The sequence below is a fragment of the Dasypus novemcinctus genome, chromosome 9 (assembly GCF_030445035.2).
Source record: "Dasypus novemcinctus isolate mDasNov1 chromosome 9, mDasNov1.1.hap2, whole genome shotgun sequence".
Lineage (NCBI taxonomy): Eukaryota > Metazoa > Chordata > Mammalia > Cingulata > Dasypodidae > Dasypus > Dasypus novemcinctus.
This window is the reverse complement of record NC_080681.1, coordinates 114,706,459-114,727,605: the sequence shown is the minus strand read 5'-3', so window position 1 is coordinate 114,727,605 and position 21,147 is coordinate 114,706,459. Positions and strand designations below refer to the sequence as shown.

Sequence of the window (21,147 nt, the reverse complement as noted above, 5' to 3'; positions counted from 1 at the left end):
AACAGAGGGGAAAGTTATTACTTAATAGATAGAGAATTTCTGTGTGGGATGATGAAAAAGATCTGGAAATAGCAGCAGTGGTTATACGACATCGTGAATGTATTTAATGCCTCTGAATTGTACACTTAAAAATGGTTAAAATAGTAAACTTTAGAGTGTGTATATTGTACCACAATAAAAATTTTAAAATAAAAAAATTACTTTAAAAAGTTGTTGCTGCATAACAACCCACATCAAAACTTAGTGACTTAAATAGCAGCCTTTATTTAGCTCACAGTTCGGTGCGTTGGTGATTTTGGCTGGGCTCAGCTGGCGGTTGTGTTTGTCTCAGCTGGGTTCTCTCAAGCCTGTAATCAGCTCTGGGTTGGCTTTGCTGATCTTGTCAGGGCTCTCTTACATGGCTGAGGTCTCAGCTGAGACAACTGGGCTGATCTGACTCAAGCCGCCTTCCAGCCGGCTAGCCCAGGCTCGTTCCCGTGGTGGGGCAGCAACTCCCAAGAGAGGGAGTGGACGCACAAGGCTTCTTGGGGTCCAGGTTCAGACCTGGTAGACTATCACTTTCATTGCATTCTATTGATCAAAGTGAGTCACAAGACCAGTTCAGATTCAAGAGGTGGAAAACAGATTCTATCTCTTGACAGGAGAAGCTAAGCTTACGGTGGGAAATGTGAGGGTACAGAGAGGCAAGAGCAAGTATGGTCATGCGTGCAATCTATCATTCTAGCTGGCCATGGAAAGTATCAGGATCCATCCTAATTAATCACTTTAATAGTTACTAGAGTTTAATAATGTACCCAAGGGATTCTAAGTCTGGATGGAGAAGTTCAGTATCACTGATTGCCTCTCCCATCCCCTCTTCCTCCATTTATGTTTTTCTTTCTTCTCTCTCCTCCTTCCCTCTTTTCTTGCTCTGCTTAGATTCTAACAAGACCCTGCTCCCAATGGGCATATTCCAGCTAAGGGCAGCTGACTGCTGAAACTGGGCGCAGCATCTTCCGTGACATCTCCCACGACATCCACGTGGCAGCGATAGGATGCCGATGATCCCATAGTGCTCTGTCTTCTGCCGAGTGAAATGACATCAATTTTCTTCTATCTGGGAGTTTACAGAGAGCAGAACACAAGCAAGTGAGACACAAACTCCAAGGGAGCCTCTTGGGTCCTTGGTGCATGTGCCCAGTCTCTGCTTTGCTCCCAGCTAGATCTGGTTCATGGGCCCAGTTCTCAAGCCTGCTCTGCACCCTGATTTGGGATGGGGGTGGAAGAGGATTTCTGGATATGTGCTGGGGCCTCTTCCTTTCCAGAAACTTCCAGAGATGAGTGGATGAGACATCTTTCGACCCCGTCACCTTGTCATAGCACTTACCACTATCTGAATGCATTACGTATGTATGTATTTGTGGCCTGTCTCCCTCCCTAGAATTCAAGCTCCTTCAGGGCAGGGACTTTGTCCTTTTCATTGCTGATTTCCAGCCCTTGGATGCTGCATTGCAGGAGCACTCTGAGCCTGAGGGCTGAAGGGTGAGCTGCCCCCTTGGAGGAGACATTTTGCTCTCCCTCCCCAGGGAAGGGCTGGAGCTTGTTGGGGTGGATCTGAGAAGGCTTCCTGAAAGAGTGATACTGGAGCAGATGCGGAATGACAAGGGGAGCCCCATGGCCTCCTTAACACGGGAGTTTGCGCCTGCCACAGCGGGGCCGGCTGGAGAAGACTTGCTTGAAGTTTTTCTCGTAGGTGGGCAGGCTCTTCTTGAAGCAGTACACGGATCGCTTGTCACACTCGCAAGCTCTCAGCCCACACAGGCAGCCACCACCAGGTCCAAGGCCACAACCACCTGCACAGAGATTGGGGTCAGAGCATCACGGGGGCTCCCAGTCCACCCCCAGGGTTTGGTTTTAAGGTTAGGGAGAATGGGGAGTTCACTGTAAGGGGTCAAAGGTTAACAAAAGACAGGGAAGGAACTGGGAGCCCTTTCCCTTTGCCTCCAAGCCCTGCCCCCATCCCACCTGGACATCCCATGAAGTGGGCTGGTGGAGGCGGGTCGCCAGGGAGCTCTCAGGCCTATGTAACTCATCTCACATCGCCAACTGCTTGCTTGACATCTCACTTGGATGTCTCAGGCATCTCCAACGTAAGATGTTCGAAAGGGAACTCTTGACGTACTACGGTTCCCTCCGCCCACCAAGCCTGCCCTTCTCTCACGCTCTCGTCTCAGTAAATGGCACCACCTCCTTGAGCCAGAAAACCACCAGCAGACTGCGAGTCTCCCACTACTTTCACTTTTCACATCCAGTCCAACAGCAAGTCCTACTGGCTTTCTCTGTGTTTAAAATATTTCATGCTCTGCCCTTTTCTCTCCATCTCCTTGGCCACCACCCAAATTCCTGTCATCACCAGTCCTTCCTCCCTAATGGTGGGAAATAAACAGGCACCTTCTTCAAATAGAGCCTGGATCATGTCCACCTTCCTGCTTGAAGGCCTGCTGTGATTCCGCGTTATTAGGAGACATCCCAGATCCTTGCCAACGCCAGCAAAGGAGGCTTGTCGTGAGGCAGGCCATGCACCCTCTCCATCCTCACCGTCCCCTCTCTCCCACCCCCACTGCGCTCCAGCTACACTGGCCTCTTTTGAGAACCGTGCCTTGCTCTGTCATGTCCCAGGGCCTTTGCACTTACCACACTCTGTCTAAAATGCTTCTCCCCAGGATCTTCAACCCCTCCTCCGGGCCTTCCTCAGAGAGGCCCTCCCTGACACCTGATCTAAACATCCCTCCCAGCCACTCTCACATCCCCCTATTACTGCATTCACTGTAAGTTTCACAATCTGTAATTCTCTTACTGGTTTTCTTGCTTCTTGTCTGTCTCCCATCAGTGGAGTATAAACTCCTTGTGGCCAAGACCTTGCCTGTCTTGTTCATCACAGAACAGTAGCTGGAACATAGTAGGTGCTCAACAAATAGTCATCGAATGAATGAATGAATGAAGCTTCTGTGGGCCTCTGGGATCAAGTGTCTGCCTTTTTAGACAGGAATCTTTTCTTTAGGAGACAGAGCTGTAGTGCTCTATGTATGTGTGTATGTGTGAGTGTGTGTGTGAGTGTTTGTGAGAGCGATAGAGAAAGAGAGAGAGTTTAGGGGATGTCTAAGGCAGCTTCCTCTTTCTAGATAATTCCACCCCAGTTTCACTTTCTTTTAGGGTGAGGAGGGAGGAAGAATGTCAGCCAGACTGCCTGGTTTGTGACCTTGGGTAAGTGACAGCCTCATTTAGCTTCAGTATGCTCATCTATGAAATGGTGATAAAAGAAAATATAAAAAATAAATAGTAGTGTCTACTTCATAGGTCCAATGTGAGAATTTTTGTTGTTGCTGCTCTTGATAGATGGAGTGGTTTGGTTGGGATTTTATTGTGCGTGTTTGTTTTTTGAAGTGAACACTTTAACGCTTACTCACATGCTTTGTTCTCTGTTTTAAGTAGAGGAGGATCACTGGTGTGGGGTGTCAGTGATGGGGAGATTCATGGGAAGGGGTTCACCTGGGGCCTGCTTCTAAGGTATATGAATATGTTCAAGAGTCCATGGGGCATTTTCTCTGTGGGTGGACATCCACACAGTAACTGAAAGAATACTGAATTCCCATCCTGGGGAGTTCTGCTACATTTTCTAGTAGGACAGCAAGAATCCCCCAAGTGCAAGGGCAGTGCCTAGTGAAAGACAGACCATTATACCAGGCCCTTGATATTGATGATTGTACTTATGAACTTTTTCTTATGAAATTGAAACTTAGCCTAGTATTATATACTGCCCAAGAGTTACCTCCTGAAAACCTCCTTGTTGCTCAAATGTGGCCTCTCTGTAAGCCAAACTCAGCATATAAATGTACTATCTTCCCCCCTGGCATGGGACATGACTCCTGGGGCTAAGCCTCCCTGGAACCAAAAGATTATTACCAAGCACCAACTAGCAATACACCTGGAAAAAGGCCTTGACTAAAAGGGAGAAATGATAAACACAAATGAGTTTTTATGGTTAAGATATTTCCAAGTGAGTGGGGAGGTCATTCCAGAGGTTAAACTTATGCAAATCTCATGAGGATCTCATTCACTGTCACAGTAAACAATGCCTCAACTAGTGGGGCTCCTGAGGGCTCTAGAGACATCCAGAAACTATAAGCAGGGCAGAGAGTTCAGGAATTTGGCACACCGTCAGCAGGCCTTACACTGGAATTTATGTTCCCTAGTATAAGAGATTTAGACTCATTTATAGGTTATCTTCACATGGCACTTCTGCTCCTTTTATTTGAACCTATAGTTAGCACTATACTTGATAAATATATGTCCCAGAGACTTAAATCTTTGGTCTGTCCGTGTGCCCATTGAGCCCTGAATTTCAGCAGAGTTGCAATACCTACTCTCCAGTTCACTGGACTCACCCAGGACAACTAATGAGGAGATGAGGATGGACAACACCCATCCCAAGGAACAGAGAGTGTCTGTAACTGGAAGCAAGATAGTTCCATCCATCTGCCCCATGGAATCTAAGCTCCCTCTCAATTAGAAGCAGAGTGGGCATCACCATCCCAAAATCCTCAAGATTGGGGAATGAACAATGGACTAAAGCCAACTTATGATTATTCTACAATAGACTTATTATTCTAGCAGTAGAAAGACTCTTATCAATGATACAAAGGCAATGGCTGCCAGAGGTTCTGAGGGATGGGAGAGGGAAGAATAGGTAAACATGGGGGCATTTTCAGGACACTGGAGTTGTCCTGCATGACACTGCAGTGGCAGATACAGGCCATTGTACATTTTGTCATAACCTACAAAATTGTGTGGGACAGAGTATAAATATAATGTAAACTGTAGTCCATGGTTAGCAGCAATGCTTCAACATGTGTTCATCAATTGTTACAAATGTACCACCCTAATAAAGGATGTTGTTAATATGGGAAAGTGTGGGAGGGGAAGGGGGTGGGTCATATGGGACTTCCTTATTTTTTTATGTAACATTTATGTAATCTAAAGCTCCTTTAAAAAATTTTTAAATTAAAAAAAAAAAAAAGAAACACAGTTCCCCAAATTAAATCTTTTTGCTAATGTTACTACATATGACTAAAAAAAAGAAGGGCTTTTAACATCAGGAAAGGGGAGACGAGATTGAAAATAATCAAATTAGTCCCCTTAGCACCATATAAAATGAAATTAAGAACAAAAGTGTTGGTTCCTAATAGAGAACAAACCAAAACCCAAGCATGGCTCTTCCTCTCCCCACCCCAGCCCCCACCCCAAACGCCAACAACAGAAGAGAAACGCAGCTAAAGCCCAATGGGCTGGGCTCTGCTGAGGAGCCGGCCGGGCCCGGCTTCCGGCTGGCTTCCTCTGACCACTGGGACGCAGCGCCAGGGCTGCTCTCGGTTGCTGTAGGATTCGCTCTATCAACGCTCGCTTTTATCACTGCCATGCCTCTTTAGGTTCACGTACAGAAAAAAGAAGCATTCTCTAAAGTTGGCCCTCGCGCTGGCAGCAGTCTGTTTGCTTTTCTCCCTCTTCCAAGTCCACCCTTCCTGCAGGGAGCTGTCCTCCCACCTCTCATGGGAGACTTGATTTCTCAAGGCATGTTGACAACCCCCTCCACTCCAGCCGCACCTCTCCGTTCACCCTCCTGAAATCTGCCAGTGACGTTCACGCCTCTGGTTCTCGTTCCTGCTGCTCCCACTGTTTCCGAGACCTGGGTCACCCGTGCCCTCCCTCGGCAGCTTCGCCATCTGTGAGAAGCTTCAGCGAACTTGGGCCCCTCAGCGGGGCGAGGACTGGACGCCTGCCCACTCGTCCTGCTCTCCTCGCAATGGGCCTGGCACCAGGTGCTGTCACTGGAGACCCTTCCTCAGTCACCTCCTCTCCCACTCTTCCCTCTCGGCCTACTCTTTCTCTCTTTGTCTCCTCTTCCTCCTTCTTTTCTACCCTGCTGTGAGTTGAATTGCATCTCCCCAGATCACATGTTGCTGTCCCTGCCCCCAGTACCTGTAGATGTGCCCTAATTTGGAAAGAGGGTCTTTGAAGCGTTCAGGCTAAGATGAGGTCCTCCTGAATGAGGATGAGTCACTCGATGTGACTGGCGTCCTTCTAAGAGGAAGACGGACCCAGGGAAAATAGCCATGTGCACACACAGGAGGAGGCTGGATGGCGCACCGACAAGCCAGGGGAGGCCCAGGATTGCCGCAAACCCCAAAAGCGAGGAAGAGGTGAGAAGACGCCCCCCTCGTAGGGTTCAGGTGGAGCTGGGCTCCGCTGGCACCTTGATTTTGGACTTCCAACCTCCGGGGCCGTGAGAGAACACGTTTCTGTTGTGTTAAGCCACCTGTTTCTGTTGTGTTAAGCCACCTGGTTTATGGCACGTTACAGCAGCTGTAGGGAACTAAGCTACTTTCTTTCCTCTATTCTCAAAAGCTCTTTCTCTCACTCCCTTCTCTCTCTTGCGGTTTCTTCCTATCCTTTCCTTTTTTTTTTTTTTAGGTTTGTAATGATCTTTTTTTTTTATTCATTTTTTTAAAATATTACATTCAAAAAATATGAAGTCCCATTCAACCCCACCGCCCCCACCCCCCACTCCCCCCACAGCAACACTCTCTCCCATCATCATGACACATCCATTGCGTTTGGTAAGTACATCTCTGGGCATTGCTGCACCTCATGGTCAATCTTCCTGTCCTTTCTAGATGTGGGATATGATTCTCTCCTGACACTCCTTCTACTTCCCCACGCCTTCTAGGACTGATCTTGAGCTGGGCGCTAGGGCTGTAGACTCGTTTCTGGGGGTGTCGCTGAGTCACGTCTGACCAGGCCTGCTATGCCCTGGAGGAAGAGGGAGCCTTAGGCTAGAAAATGCCACCTTTGGAAGCCATCCTTTAAGAACAAGCCTAAATCCAGATCCTGCCGCTTCCAATTTGCTGATGGAGAAACTGAGGCACAAAGCAAGGAAGTGAGGACATCAAGACATTCTTTCACATTCCATGAAATACACTTCCATAAATGAGACAGGTTCCTGCCTGTGGCCATCCCAGACCTCTGTCGGGTCTCTAACTGAACACCGGCGCCCCAGCCTGGGTGATCTTGTTCAGTCTCGAGATTTTAAGTATCATTTGAGCAATGATGACTCTCAGGTTCTCGTTGCCAGTCAGCTATCTCCCCTGAGTGTGAGACTCAAATAGGCAGGTTCTTCTTTTTTTTTTTTTTTCCTGTCAGAAATTGTCTTGCTTTAATAAAATCTTTAGGACATGGAGTAACAGAGAAAGTGACAAAAACATACAAGTAAGATGTTTAGGTTACACCATATTTATGTGACATTTGCAAAGAAATATAATAAAACATAGCCAACCAGCAATAAACAAAGTTTTAAATGGACTACCACCTAATGCAAGCATCTGTCCCAATTCTCCTCTTGTACTGAGTTTAGGAGTGCTAAGAAACTTACTTGAGTAGCCGAGAAAAATATGTCCTACTTTCTCCCTCTATGATAGCTATGACAACTAAAGTCATAATTTTCCCCCAGAACAAGTTATTTTCAGAGGTTTTGCTAAGTAAATAAATAACATATATAGAAGGCATCATTATATACTGTGACAACACTTAAACTTAAATGATAAATATTCACTTAAAATTACTTTAAATCATTACTCACAGGCTGTAATAATTTGCAGGTTCTTCTTGACAGCCCCCTCAGCTACCCAACGTGCATCTCAAACTCCACATGACTCTTACTTTTCCCTCCAGTCTGCTCTTCACAAGTTCATAGATGGCGCCACTCTCTACCGGCTGTTCAGGCCAAGAACCCAGGGCCCACCCTCTCTTTCCTTCACACCCCCACTGAACCCATCAGCAGCTCCTGACAACTCTACTTCCCAAGCATACGCAGCACCTGGCGCTTCTCTCCGTCTCCACCGCCACCACCCTCGTCCAAGCCATGGTTGCTTTTCCCCCATGCTACTGAGGCTCGTAATGAGTCTCCCTTTCTCCACTTGCTCCCTCCTTCTCTGCACAGTAGCCAGAGTGATCTTTCTAAAGCAAAATTAGAACGAATCGCTCCCTGTGTAAAACGCTCCAATGGCGTCCCCTGGCAGTTGCTGCAGAAAGCCAGCTCCTTTCCACATCTGCCCAGCGCCGCAGAACCATCCTGGCTCATGGCCCAACCTCATCTTCTGTCCTTCCCGAGGCCCCAAGGCTCCTACCGCATTGGTTCTGAGGCCTCGAGCCAGTGCCTCCTCCCTGGACCACCGGTCCTTCCTTGACCAGGGGAAGCAGCACCCTCCTCCTCACCCCTGTGGCTTTGTTTTAGATGCTTCATAGCAAATTGCCACGCATGTATTTTTGTTTATGAATATATTATGATCTGTCTCCCTCCCTGAGCAGCAAGTGCCTTCAGGGCAGGGATTTTGTCCTTTTTTGGCTGATCTCCGGCCCCTAATACTCAGTCTCCTTCAGTATTTGCTGATGGACTTATTAGACTGAGGCAGTGCTGTAGCAGTGAAAGGAGCCTGATATTCGGAAACAGGAATAGAGGCTCTAGCTCCAGTCTGCTGGCTGCAAGCTGTATGATCTTGGGCAGGTTGCTCCCCATTTCCACGCCAGTTTCCTCAACTTTCAAATGGGATAAAGACACTCATATTGTCTATTTCATGAGTTTTCCCATCCATTCACTCATTAAACAGGTATTAAGTTCCTAACTGGTCTTTGGCTAGGAACTGGGGGTAGAGGTGTGAGCAAGCAGCCCCCACCCTGCCCAGCTCCAGTGGAACTTACATTCTAGCTGGGGGCAGAGTCAGGAAACAAATAAGTGAAGATAATTTCAGATAGGGACAAAAGCCAGGAGGGGGAAATGGGGGTGCATTGTGGAGAGGAGTAAATTCAGTAGTAAATGCAAAGGATCTCTGCAAACTGCAAATTCCAGTGGTGACCCTTATCACCCTCCCCCTTTGGCAGAGGCTGGGAGGCCAGAGTCAGAGGCGACTGTGGTGGAACTGACTGGACTCCGCCTCTGCCTGCCAAGGCCAGGCTCCTCCTACAGGACACGTGCACGCCTGTGTGGGTGGAAGGGCCTGTCACCACTGGGTAATCTTAACGTGCCTTGCAAATACCAAGAATTTATGTAAACCCCTGCTCCCCAAGGGAAGGAGAATAGCTTTCCAGACTGCCTGAGGGCACCCCCCTCCCCCCAGCAAATTGGCCCCAGGGCTCCAGTTACAGGCCTTTCTCAGCACTCATCCCCCAGTGACATTTAGAGAGATGGACAGACCAAGTTGTTTTTCTCTTTTCCCTTCCCTAGTCACCAAGTGCATCTCAGCCGCTGCTCGTTGCTAGGCAACCTGGGACCAAGCTTTGGTGCAGGATTTCAGAACTTGGAAGAGGCTGGGGAGGCAGTTAACCCTTGCAGGGACAGCTCCTTGAACAGAGGTGGAACTGGTGTTGGGGGAGAGAATTTATTCCATAAGGGGTTAATGACATTAGCCCATGATAATGTAAGATATTTCTGAGCAGCAAAAGTCATAAAACCCTAATGTTTCCCACAAAGTAAAAGGGAAGAGAAAACTTAGAAGAAAGAAGAAATCTCAGCAGCTACGAGGAAGAGCATCAACTCAGCACTTACTATGGGCTGACCCTTTGTCTGTGTTACTCTGGACCATCCTTGCAGCAACCTAACGAAGTATAGATTGTAACCTCCTTGTTACAGAGAAGGACGCCCAAGGTGGTCTGATCAATCAGCCGGCAAGAAAGGGTCACGCTGGGATCCCCCCCACCTCTGCCTGGCTGCAAAGCATGGACTCCCTTAAGACTTCTCAGCAGGGCATGTAAGGCTGGGAATGGAGAGATCTGGGCATTTTAGAGAAGCAAACTCCAGATGCCTGGCCCAGGGCAGAGCATTCTGAGCCAGTTTGCCACAGACCAGCAAGACTTACCTTTGTGTGTGAGCCCCCCAAAGAGATGCATACCCATCACCCTCCCGGCAGCCCCATGCCACCATATGGGCTGGAATGAGACAGAACTCTGCAGTCGGACAACCTAGGTCCAAATCCCAACGCTGCTTTCCCTGGCTGGGGATCCTGCCCATCTCACTGCACCTTTTCTCAGGCTTCCTCCCCGATAATGGGGTGAATAATGCCCACCTCAAAGGCCTATCACAGGTGCTCAGGAACTGCAGCTATTATTATTACTCACATCGAATGGATGAGAAAACAGATCGAGAAAACTCAGGCCAGGCAGTGTTTGCAACACATTTTGCCTGCAGGTTTTAATGTTGTCTCTTTTACTTGGATCACACCTTCCCCCGCCCCACCCCCAGGCCTCAGTCTCCCCATCAGTACAACGAGGGTATTGGTCTGGATGATCTCGAAGGGTGATTTCAACTCAGGAGTTTGCACAAGAACATGAAGGCCAGGAGGGTGGGAACTGGGTCTGCTTTGCTCTGTTTCCCTGGCCCGTGGAGCAGCGCTGGCACTGGGTGGCCATCTGACAGGCGCTCAACCAATACTGGGCAAGGGAGTGAGTGGGCCTGGGGCTCACTTGAGGTCTCAGCCCATCTCAGCAGCAGGTGCAGGATTAGAACCCAGGCCTCCCGGTTCCCAGCCCTGTTCCTGGGAGTAGGGCCTTGTCCAGGTGGGGGTGGGGATGGCGGGGGGTCTGCCTGGTTCTCCCTGGCTGAGTCAGTCGAGGAGGGGGATGCTGATGCTCCTGGTGGTGATGGGGGTGATGGGAAAGCCTCCCCCCACCCTAACACCCTGAGTCCTGCTCAAGGCTTCAGGAACAACTGGCCCTTCTGCTCAGCAGGAGAGCAGCAGGCCTCTGGCTTGCCAGTCCAGCTCCCAGCCCCTCCCCGCACCTCCTGCCACCTCCCAGCCTGGGCCTATCTGAGAGCATTTCCCATATGCCACCTCCCGGGGCTCCAGTCTTTGACCCAAGACATTTTCCTCCACCCTCCTCCATTTCCTGGGGTCCTGGCCTGGGACACTAGTCCCTGCTCATGGGAAGGTAAAGAGGTTTCAATAGAGAAGTAGCCCCAGACCTGGAGCACCAGGCTAGCCCAGCTCTTGGGAGGGAGCCCCCGGGAGCCTACAGGAGCCTACAGAGCCTGCAGAAACCCACAGGAGATGATAGGAGCCCACAGAGCCTACAGGAGCCCCCGGGAGCCTAAAGGAGCCCCCGGGAGCCTTCAGGAGCCCACGGAGCCTAAAGGAGCCCCCGGGAGCCTTCAGGAGCCCACGGAGCCTACAGGAGCCCCCAGGAGCCTACAGGAGCCCCCAGGAGCCTACAGGAGCCCCCGGGAGCCTTCAGGAGCCCACGGAGCCTACAGGAGCCCCCGGGAGCCTACAGGAGCCTACAGGAGCCTGCAGGAGCCTACAGGAGCCCCCGGGAGCCTACAGGAGCCTACAGGAGCCTACAGAGCCTGCAGAAACCCACAGGAGATGATAGGAGCCCACAGGAGCCCACAGGAGCCTACAGGAGCCCACAGGAGCCTACAGGAGCCCCCGGGAGCCTAAAGGAGCCCCCAGGAGCCTCTAGAAGCCCACGGGAGCCTACAGGAGCTCCAAGGAGCCTAAAGGAACCCACAGCCCGTAGGAGCCTACGGGAACCCTCAGGAGCCTGTAGGAGCCTGTAGGAGCCCCAAGGCAGGGGGCTGGGGCTGGGCCTCGGACGGCAGTGAGGGAGGCTCTTGTGCCAGGACACTCCATTTCCCCCTCTCAGATCACATTGTTCCTTTTTCCTTGGTCCCCGCACTGCGTGGGAGCACTGGAAAGGCACTCCTGGGGTATAGTTTCTCCAAAGAGGATGTCTTTTCAACCACTGTAAGGTACTCCTTTCCACGACAGATGTCAAGATCAAGACGTAAAAGGTGAGAAGCAGCTATGAGAAAGCGAGACCGAGCCAGGTGAAGACGCTCAGGGGGCCCATCTGCCGCGCGCGCCCCCTCCCAACCAAGAACCAGGCTTCTGCCCTCCGGGGCGGGGCGGGGAGGGGAGGGGGCGGGGCTGGTCAGACCCTGGGCTGGAAGGGAGTCACACTGAGGGAAACAACACTTTGGGGTAACCTCTTCCAGTGCACCCTCACTTCCCCTGCCCCAGACCATGAACCCAGGCCCATCTTCTGGGCAAGGCCTGGGGGACGGGGGCAGGGGTCACAGAGAGACACTGCTTTGGGCCTGAGGGTGATCATATCCAGAGAGCGCTGAGTTAGGAAGTCTTGAGCTCACATGGGGAGACAAGGGGTGCTTTCCCTGTCAACAGTGTGGTCGAGGCAGGGGGGCCCGGGCGCCTGAGGCGCAGGTGGAGCTAGGGCTGGTCCCCCCACTGTGGGCTGTGCCCCCAGCTCCCCACATCCCAGCTCGTTGCTGAGGCCGGGGAGACCATGCAGCCCTAACTCTCGGTCTCAGCCGCCCAGAGCCCGGAGCCCTGTGCTCGGGGCACTGAGGAGACCTGAGGTCTGAACCTGAGAGCCCATCGCAGGGCTCTCCCTGCCTGAGGAGACAGGCGAACCCCAAGGACGCTCCCAGCTGTGAATAAAGACACCCGAGAGGGAAGCGATTCTCGCAGCTGCACAAGGCCAGGTAGGAGGCGAGTGGGCTCCGTACCCCGACTCCAGGAGGCGGCCAAACCACGGCTGCGCGGAAGTGAGCGGGTCCTCCCGGGACCTTCACATGTGCTTCCTCTTCAGAGGCTGGACTCGTCCTCACACCCACCACCACCACCACGGCCAGGAGCCTGGATAGCGGGGACCCTCCCAGGGTGCTGGACACCCATCCGCTCGCCCACCCCACTCTTCCCCTCCTCATGGCATGGCCTTCATGACACGGTAGTGCCCCCCTTCCCCTCCCAGGAACTGTGGTGGTCCCCACGGGAACCATCCAGGGCTCAGCACCCAGTTGCCCTTGACAAATATTTGTTCAACTGAAACACAGCTGAGCTGCTCTGTGTAACCCATGGCAGACAGAAGGAGGAATGTTTTCAACAGCAACAGTTGCCAAGGGAAGCTGCCAAATTCAATGTAATCTCAAGGCGACAAATATCCATTGAGCGCTTACGACAGACCAGGCACCGTGTGGACAGGAGAGGCCAGGGCGAGGCAAAACACGGGCTGCTGGTTCCCGGAAGGGCCTCTTCCCCTCTCAAAGCACTGGGAAAACTCTCGTCTCTGAAAAGTTCTCCGGGTCCTCAGGGAAGTGGTCATGAAGCAAAGGCCCAGTTCAAAGGTGTTTCCCTCCAGAGAAGGCTACTCACAGACCACGGTCCTGTTGACGACGTGGAACTGGTAGCTGTTCAACACGGGCTGGCAGCCGAGCTGCTTCAGCTTCTCGTAGCAGCAGTCATGGGCCAGGCAGCACCTGGGGCCAGAGGAGAGGCGGGAGGGGGCTGGAGGTGCGGGTGGGTCCCTAGGGAATTACCTGGGGGTCTTCAAGAGGGAGTAGGAAGGAACTCACCTGCCTCCTCCCCAGGGTAAGAAGACTCCGAAGGTGGGAGGTGAGTTATTGACGTATTAAAAATAATAAAAAGAACCACCAACATTTCCTGAGCTCTTTTCTAGGACGTCTTGCTGTCCTGTTAGCTCTTCTTGGGAACCCTAGGGTCACCATCGCTGCCCCTATTTTATAGGCTCACAGTTTCCCAAAATTATACAGCTAGAAAATGATACACCCAGGCCTCAAATCTAGGTCCATGTGACTCATTCATTCAACACATTTTTACTGAGCACCTACTGTGTGCCAAGCACTGTGGCAGTCTCTGAGGAAACAACATCCAGCAAAAATACATGTAGTCCTTGCTGTCTTGGTGCTCACAGTCTCTGCAGGCTGGGGCAGGACAGGAGAGCACACAAGGAGAGAAGACGGCTGGAAATGGCCTCCATGGCCCATCCTCTCAACTTCTACACGAGGGCAGGGGATTCAGAAATGCAGCAGCCCGACCTGGGATTCAATCCCGAGAACTGAGATGAAAAGAAAATGCTTCTGCTGATGCACTCAAGTCTTCTGCTTCCCCATTCCCATCTGCAAGTGGGAATTCCCATCTGTTGTTTATCATCTTCGCCTAATAGCTCCAGATTCATAATCAACCTTTGGATTTGGGCAGGGGAGGGATGAAGGAAAGGGCACAGACTTTGAAATAGATTCTTGTCCAGATCCTGACCTTGTCCCTTAAGAGATGCAAGTGGGAAGTGGATTTGGCCCAACAGACAGGGCGTCTGCCTACCACATGGGTTGTCCATAGGGCATCCAACTACCACTTGGGAGGTCCAAGGTTCAAACCCAGGGCCTCCTGACCCATGTGATGAGCTGGCCCACGCGCAGTGCTGATGTTCACAAGGAGTGCCCTGCCACGCAGGGGTGTCCCCTGTGTAGGGGAGCCTCACACGCAAGGAGTGCGCCCTGTAAGGAGAGCCACCCAGTGCGACAAAAGTGCGGGCTGCCCAGGAATGACGCCACACACACAGAGAACTGACACAGCAAGATGACACAACAAAACAAGACACAGATTCCAGGTGCCACTGACAAGAATCCAAGGAGACAGAGAAGAACACACAGTGAATGGACACAGACAGCAGGCAAGTGGGGAGGGGAAGGGGAGAGAAATAAATTTAAAAAATTTTTAAACTTAAAAAAAAGAGAGAGAGAGATGCAAGTCTTTGCACAGCAGGTTTAGGGACACTTGGTCTAGGAGCTCTACTATTCTTTCCTGTAAAATAGGGATGGAAACACAGCCTCATACAATTGCCATGAAGATTAAATTAGGTCATTTGTGCAAATCATCGATCCCAGTGCTTGGCACATGGTGAACATTTCTCAAGTGTCAGTTTCCTTCCAGGGCTCGAGGGTCCTTCCAGCTAGAACACTCCATGGCAGCATGAACCCAATCCAGAGGGACTGAGCGCCAGGAGTGGTCTTTCAGCCCCCTCCATGGGTCATGTGTACCCACGTAGGCTGAATGTGGCTAGGAGCAAGCCCTTTTGCTTTCTCTTTCCTTCATATGAAATGACACGCAAATTATCCTTTGTCTCTCCTCCCCATACCCTCACCAGATCAGACCCTCCTCCACTTTTTCTGGGAACTCACCCTCCCCCCATCCTTAGGAGTAGTCCTAGCAACCAGGTTACACCAGGTGACCCACCTGGATGGACAACTTTCCTCAGTGGCCTCTGGGAGTCTCTCTCCAGGAACATGGAATTAGGATGGAGAGACAGCAAGACAGTCTTGCTGGGTGACTAGACCTAAGAACTGGGGAGCTGACAGGGCGACCATATCTGCCACGAGGACTGTGAAATGCAAAAAGGTTTTAGAGCTCTGGGTAGGTCTGACTACACACTTAGTGGCGCCCAGTGCAAATAGAAAACATGGGGTCCCTTGCTCAAAAATGATGAAGAATTTCAAGATGGCACCTGCAGAGCAGTATACAAGCTTGGGGCCTTTTGAGCACGGGGTCCTGTGCGACTGGCTCTGCGTTTCTCAAGACCTGCCCTCCAACCTGCACTTGGTTGAGTTGTTTTCTGTTACTTGCAGTGCAAGAGTCCTAATGCCTCTCTCTCACTTCAAGCATGGGCTTTAAAGCAAAGGTGGAGGTCTGGGAGCTAGCCATCTGTGATCACCTGTCAGTGTCATCCACAGGGGTCCCTTTGCCCCCAAGCCCACAGTAGCAGCCATATCCGTAATATGAGAAGAAGGCGCTGCGCCCCGTAACGTGTTTGACCATCCTTTGAAACTGCCAGAAGCTGCTCTGGGTGGGGGCCATCACTGCTGAAGAGAAAAGAAGGGAGAAAAGAAGGGGCATGAGAATAAGGCTGTCTTGAGTTCCCGTAACTAAAGTGCTAGCATTTGGTATATCACTAGTTCTCCAAAACGTGGCATGTGGGCATGGCTGGAGACATTAGCTCCTTTAATAGGGATGGAAATAGGGTCAAGTTTGCCCCTGTAACACAGTTAGTTTCTTGCTAAACCAGGATGAGAAGCTGATTTCCATGACGTTTAGGACAACACTCTACTGTCACCCCACAGTCACTCCCCAAAAAGGGGAAACCACTATCCTAGAGAAACACCCTTATGTCTGATGCAACATTAGCAGGGAAGTTCAAAGCCAGAAGTCCCCATCCCTGCAAATATCATCAGACATTTATGATCTCATTGGAGAAACCAAAGCTGAAGAGGCAGGAAATTTACTCTCAACCCATTTTTTTCAAATGGCAAATACACATGGACCCAGCAATTTTTTTTAGCATTATTTAAGATTGAATTCTTACCAGAAGACATCCTAATTATTTTTTATTTTTTTCCAAACACCTCCCTCCTCCCCTCTACCTATCCCCTAGTGCCCTCTAATCTACTATCATCTCTGCCAGTTTGCATCTCTTATAAGTGACATCACACAATATTTGTCCTTATGTGTCATGCTTATTTCGTGAGGCATAATGTTTTAAAGGTGCCTCCATATTGCAGTATGTCTCAGAGCTTCCTTCTTTCTTATGGCTGAAGGATATTCCTTTGTCTTATGGACCACATTTTTGTGTATCCATTCCTCTGTTGATGGACATTTGGGTTGTTTCTACCTTTTGGCTCTAGTGAATAATGCTGTATGAACCCTGGTGTACATGTGTATGTTTGCAACCCTGTTTTCACTTTCTTCAGGGATGTACCTAGAAGTGGAATTGCCCAGAAACAGCAATTTTACTTTTAAAAAATGCTTATGAATGTGGGCAAAAAAACATATATATACAAGGATGTTTGCTGCAGCACCATTTGTGATATCAAAAAACTGAAAACCACCCACAGATACACCAACAGGGAGATAATAACTAAATTATGTGTATGGTAATATATTACCTCTAATAGCGATATCTGTAGGCAATGGGATTGAGGAGGCAGGCAGAGAAACAAGAGACTTCTATTTTGTGCTGTTTGAGTTTTTCTCTTTTACAGTGAGCATGTATAATTTTCTATTAGAATGTTTGAAATGTGTTTGTGTGTGTAGAGAGCTAGAAGAAGGTACACCAGACTCTTAAGTGCGGTTACATTTGTGTGCAATAAAAAGATTGTGGTTGAGAAAGGACAGGAGGGGTTTTATCTTGCTACTATATACACATTTATTTTACTTTTTAATTATTAGTATATATTACTTTTGCAACAAAAATAAAGTAAAAGCATGACATTAGGAAAGAAAAGTGGAGGCAGAGAGCTTGGGGAAATTTTCCCAGGAGACTTCCTGTCTCATTACCATGATTTTGGACACTTTGTTTTCCTAAAGTGGGGCATAAAGCTGGGACGTGTTCATTACTGCCTGGGCAGGCCCTGGAGAGAGGGTTGGACCGCACTCGGGTACTGATCTTTGAGGAACACTGTGGAGCTGCAGAGGTGGTCCCTCCTGCAACCCCTCCAATTCCACTGTGGACTAAAGGGAAAAGGGAACCCATGATGACTTCGAAAGTCAAAGTTTTTGCTTCACTGTTGAAACAGAAGATTGGATTTTGACAAATCTCTGTTCAAGTAATCAAACAAAAGAATCTAAGAATTTTCCAAGCAACCCCACACTTTTTCCTAGTAGGCTCTTTTTCAGTTCGCGGAGGCACATTATCGGCTCTCCTGGTAGCAATGCTTCATAGTTACAATCCTCCCTTTCTCAGTAAATGGTTCCTAGAAGTTGTATGAGATCCCAACACTGACCAGCTCACTTAGCAGAAGGTACACAAGCAGGAGAACTTTGGTGGGAGCCTGTTCTACTCCTGACCTTCTTCGAGTGGCCTCAGGAAGGGCCACCCCAAAGACAGACACACAGACGAGGAGGCGCCCTCCCGGCCGGCTCACTACTTACAGGAGAGGAAGACAAGAACCACGGCGACCTTCATTCCCGAGGAGACCAGGATGCCCCAGGCGCCGCGGTCACATCTTCCCCCGTGCCCAGAGGGCCTGCCAGTGAGCTCCTGTTCAGGGTGGAAATGACCCAAATGCGGCAAGGCCATGTTGGCGCGAAATCCCAGTCCCAGCCAGGCCTTCCACAGCCTCAGCGGAGGGCGCAGATTAAAGAAATCTTTTTAGAACCTCGTTATCTCTGAATATGATACCCTCCGTGGTACTTAGACCTAAATTTAAAAAGAAGAAGGGTTCAATTGTTTGACAAGTACAAGGGTTTTGTTTTTTAAAATTCCTGTCTTTGACAGCACTCTTCTTTCATCCTTTAAAAAAAAAAAAAAAACTTTCAAGAAATCAGCATTCCCTCTGTTCCCAAGTCTAAAAGGCATAAAAATTGCTCATAACAGAAATCCAGTTCAGAAAGCTCTAGCCCTGTCCGCATCGTGGTCCCATGGCCCTTCCCTTCCTTAACACCCAGGTATCTTATTTGTAAACGTAGCCCCTTCTGAATCTCAGTTTTCTCTCTTGTAAATCAACACTAAAAGTACCTATCAGTAATTTCAAACATTTATCGAGAGAGTACTAAATGCCAGGCGCTGTTCTCTTTAAGTACTCCAAGGGTATTAGATTTCTTAGCCCTCACAAAAATTTAGAGATAGATCCTCTTATCATAGAGATGGCGAAAGCGAGTCCCAGAGAGGCTGCATAACCTCCCCGCGCTCACACTGCCACCTACTTCTCAGACTTGTTCCGAGGACCAACGGAAATCTTGAAAATAAAAACTGCTCTGTACTGTCACATGGGGTAATGTGAAAACACTGATCTTCCTACCATTAGCAGTAGTGATGACATCAATGTCAGGTGCATTTTCCGCAGGACAAAAGAGGAGACCGTGGGCTCAGCATTCCTGATGTGACGCCTACACATGGTCAGTCAACAGTTTCCTTAGATACAAGTAGTCTTGCTGAGTTCCCGTCGTAAATCAGGCTAAATCTGATAACGGGAGGACTTGGAGTGTGAACAATAGCTCAGTTGAGCCTCCGGGACTTGGCAGATGGAGAGCATTGGCTAGATTTACACTTTGTGGCAAAGTTTCCGATTTACACTTTGTGGCAAAGTTTCCGAGGAAAACTTCAAAATGAGTGTCCTGCTGCAGAACCCTGGGGAGTTAAAACAGCACCTTTACTATTTTTGCCCGTTTTAGCAAAATCCTGGTGAATGCTGTGAGGCTGGGCCCTTACCAGGTCTAGTCCCAGGCAACCCTCATTTCAAATGCTGCAGATAATGTTTTTTAGTTAGGTTCCATCTCTCTCTCTGTCTCTCTCTGTCTCTCTCTGTCTCTGTCTCTCTCTCTCTCTCGACTGGGGATTGAACCAGAACCTCATACATGGGAAGCAGGTGCTCAACCGCTGAGTTACATCCATTTCCCCTTTGTCTACTTTGAGTCTGAAAAATTTCATTGTGTGCTGGTTTATTCCATGAAGATGGGGTTCACATCTCTTGAATAAGGAGGTAATGACTCTTGGGGCAGACAGAAAAAACTAGGGTGCATTACTGGAAATGAAATCGGACAGATCTTAAAAAGCACCAACTATGAGCTCTCCTAATGAGATTCAATTCTGGTCCAATGAGAGCTTCTGAGCTGACTGGGGAGAACAAATAGGTAAATATTTAAATATTGAGCAAGAGCCTGAGGAGGGCAAATTCCATGTTTGGTTCTCCATCATTCCCTGAATGCTTAGCACTGGCACTAGCGGATGGCCTCTTCAGGGCTGGGATATGGGCTGTTGCCCAGTTCACAGCTGGGCCCCTCCTTGCTGTAGGGAATTGCCTGGCCTAAGGTTAAGGCCCTTTTGGGGCAGGGGTGGTAGCTGCCTACCAATGCCTGGCTGAGGTGATGATATAAAGGGCCACCCCGTCTCCTCCTTCAGGACAACACTAAAAGGCCATCCCAGCTCCAGAATTCCCTGAGGACAGCAAGAGGCCTCAGCAGCACCTGCACTGTGTCTATTTCTGCTGCTGCCCATTCTTGCCTTGCTCACTTCCTGACAGGTGTATATCCTGGGTACCTGCCCAGCAACACACTTCTCCATCTCAGAGTCTGTGTCCAGGGAGCCCAGTGATGAGCATGGCTCTAGTGCTTATATAAGCAAATGCCTACGAGCATGGGGAAAAGAAAGTAAACTTTCCTGGGAGGGTCACAGAAAGCGTCCAAAAGAGGTGGCTTTTGAGCTGGGCCCAGAATTACCCTATATTTGTATACTGCTCTCATTTAATCCTCACTACAACCCTCCCAAGTAGGTAATACTGCTTTCTCATTTGACAGATGAGAAAACAGAGGTTCAAAGAGGAGACTCCTGCCAAAGATCCACACAGCTCCTAAGTGGCAGAGCTAGGACTTAAACTCTGGTTTCAAACTCCAAATCCAGGGCACTTTCCACCTCACCAGACCCCCCTCCCCTTGATCTTTCATTCTTGTGGCTTTTTGAAGGTCATGGAGAATCTTCTTGAACACTGACCCTCACAACTGTGAAGCAGGCAAGACAGTTATGGCTCATTTCATTTGCTTTGGGGGTGCTTCAGATTGTGCTGAAACAAGGCCAAGAGCACAGGGCCTTGATGAAGGGGTAAGAACAGGCAAGGGGCATGGCATGGACTCCCATGCCAGCCTCTAGGGCAGCAACCAGCAAGCTGGAGGTGCAAGACTTCTGTCTTCTATAGATAAGGATGAAGCTCACTGGGTGACTTTTCTGCCCATGGAGAAAACAAGGAGGAAAGAACCTGCAAGTTCCAGAAGAACAAGGGCCAAGTCTACGTTGTTCATCTTGTTACCCCGAGTGCCTACTTAGCATAGCACCTGGCACAAATTGGTAATAATGAGGAGGATGGGTGATATGGATATGGTACTTATTTTATATCCTGCACATTTCAGAGCAACATACATGTATTTTCTGATTTAATCCTCATATCCCCCAACTAGATAAGTACTACGATTACCCTCATTTTCCAGATAAGGAAACTTGGCCCAGAGAGATGGGCAATAAATAGACATTTGTGGAGTGAATGAATGAATGAATGATCAAAGTCTTATACTTGAAATTACAGAAATAAAACCAGGAAGTATTGAATACCAGCATTGGGCTAAGCAGGGTATGTGAACTTTCTCCTGAAACCTTCTTTGAATACTCCTAGAGATATATAATATTCATAGTAATCCCAGTTTATAGAGAAGGGAGATGAGGCTCAGTGAGGTTAGATAATTTGCCCTGCAAATTGTCAGATCC

At 49.3% G+C, this 21,147-nt stretch overlaps 1 protein-coding gene across 1 annotated transcript; it reads right to left on the bottom strand.

The window, feature by feature from the left end:
* Nucleotides 1–240: 240 nt before the first annotated feature.
* Nucleotides 241–18,025, bottom strand: PLA2G2C (phospholipase A2 group IIC). The gene is made up of 4 exons (XM_058304827.1): nt 17,826–18,025; nt 15,613–15,760; nt 13,257–13,360; nt 241–1,832 (listed from the first exon to the last, which is right to left on the bottom strand). Exons 1-4 carry the CDS (start codon nt 17,971–17,973, stop codon nt 1,663–1,665), a joined length of 570 nt encoding a protein of 189 aa, XP_058160810.1. The 5' UTR covers nt 17,974–18,025; the 3' UTR covers nt 241–1,662.
* Between the last annotated feature and the right edge of the window lie 3,122 nt (nt 18,026–21,147).

Coding starts and splice junctions, on each gene's coding strand:
- PLA2G2C (XM_058304827.1), bottom strand. CDS start 17,973: ATGGCCTTGCCGCATTTGGGTCATTTCCACCCTGAACAGGAGCTCACT. Junction 15,761..17,825: donor GGTTCTTGTCTTCCTCTCCT/GTAAGTAGTGAG, acceptor TTTTCTCTTCAG/CAGTGATGGCCCCCACCCAG. Junction 13,361..15,612: donor CCTGTGGATGACACTGACAG/GTGATCACAGAT, acceptor CTCTGGCCCCAG/GTGCTGCCTGGCCCATGACT.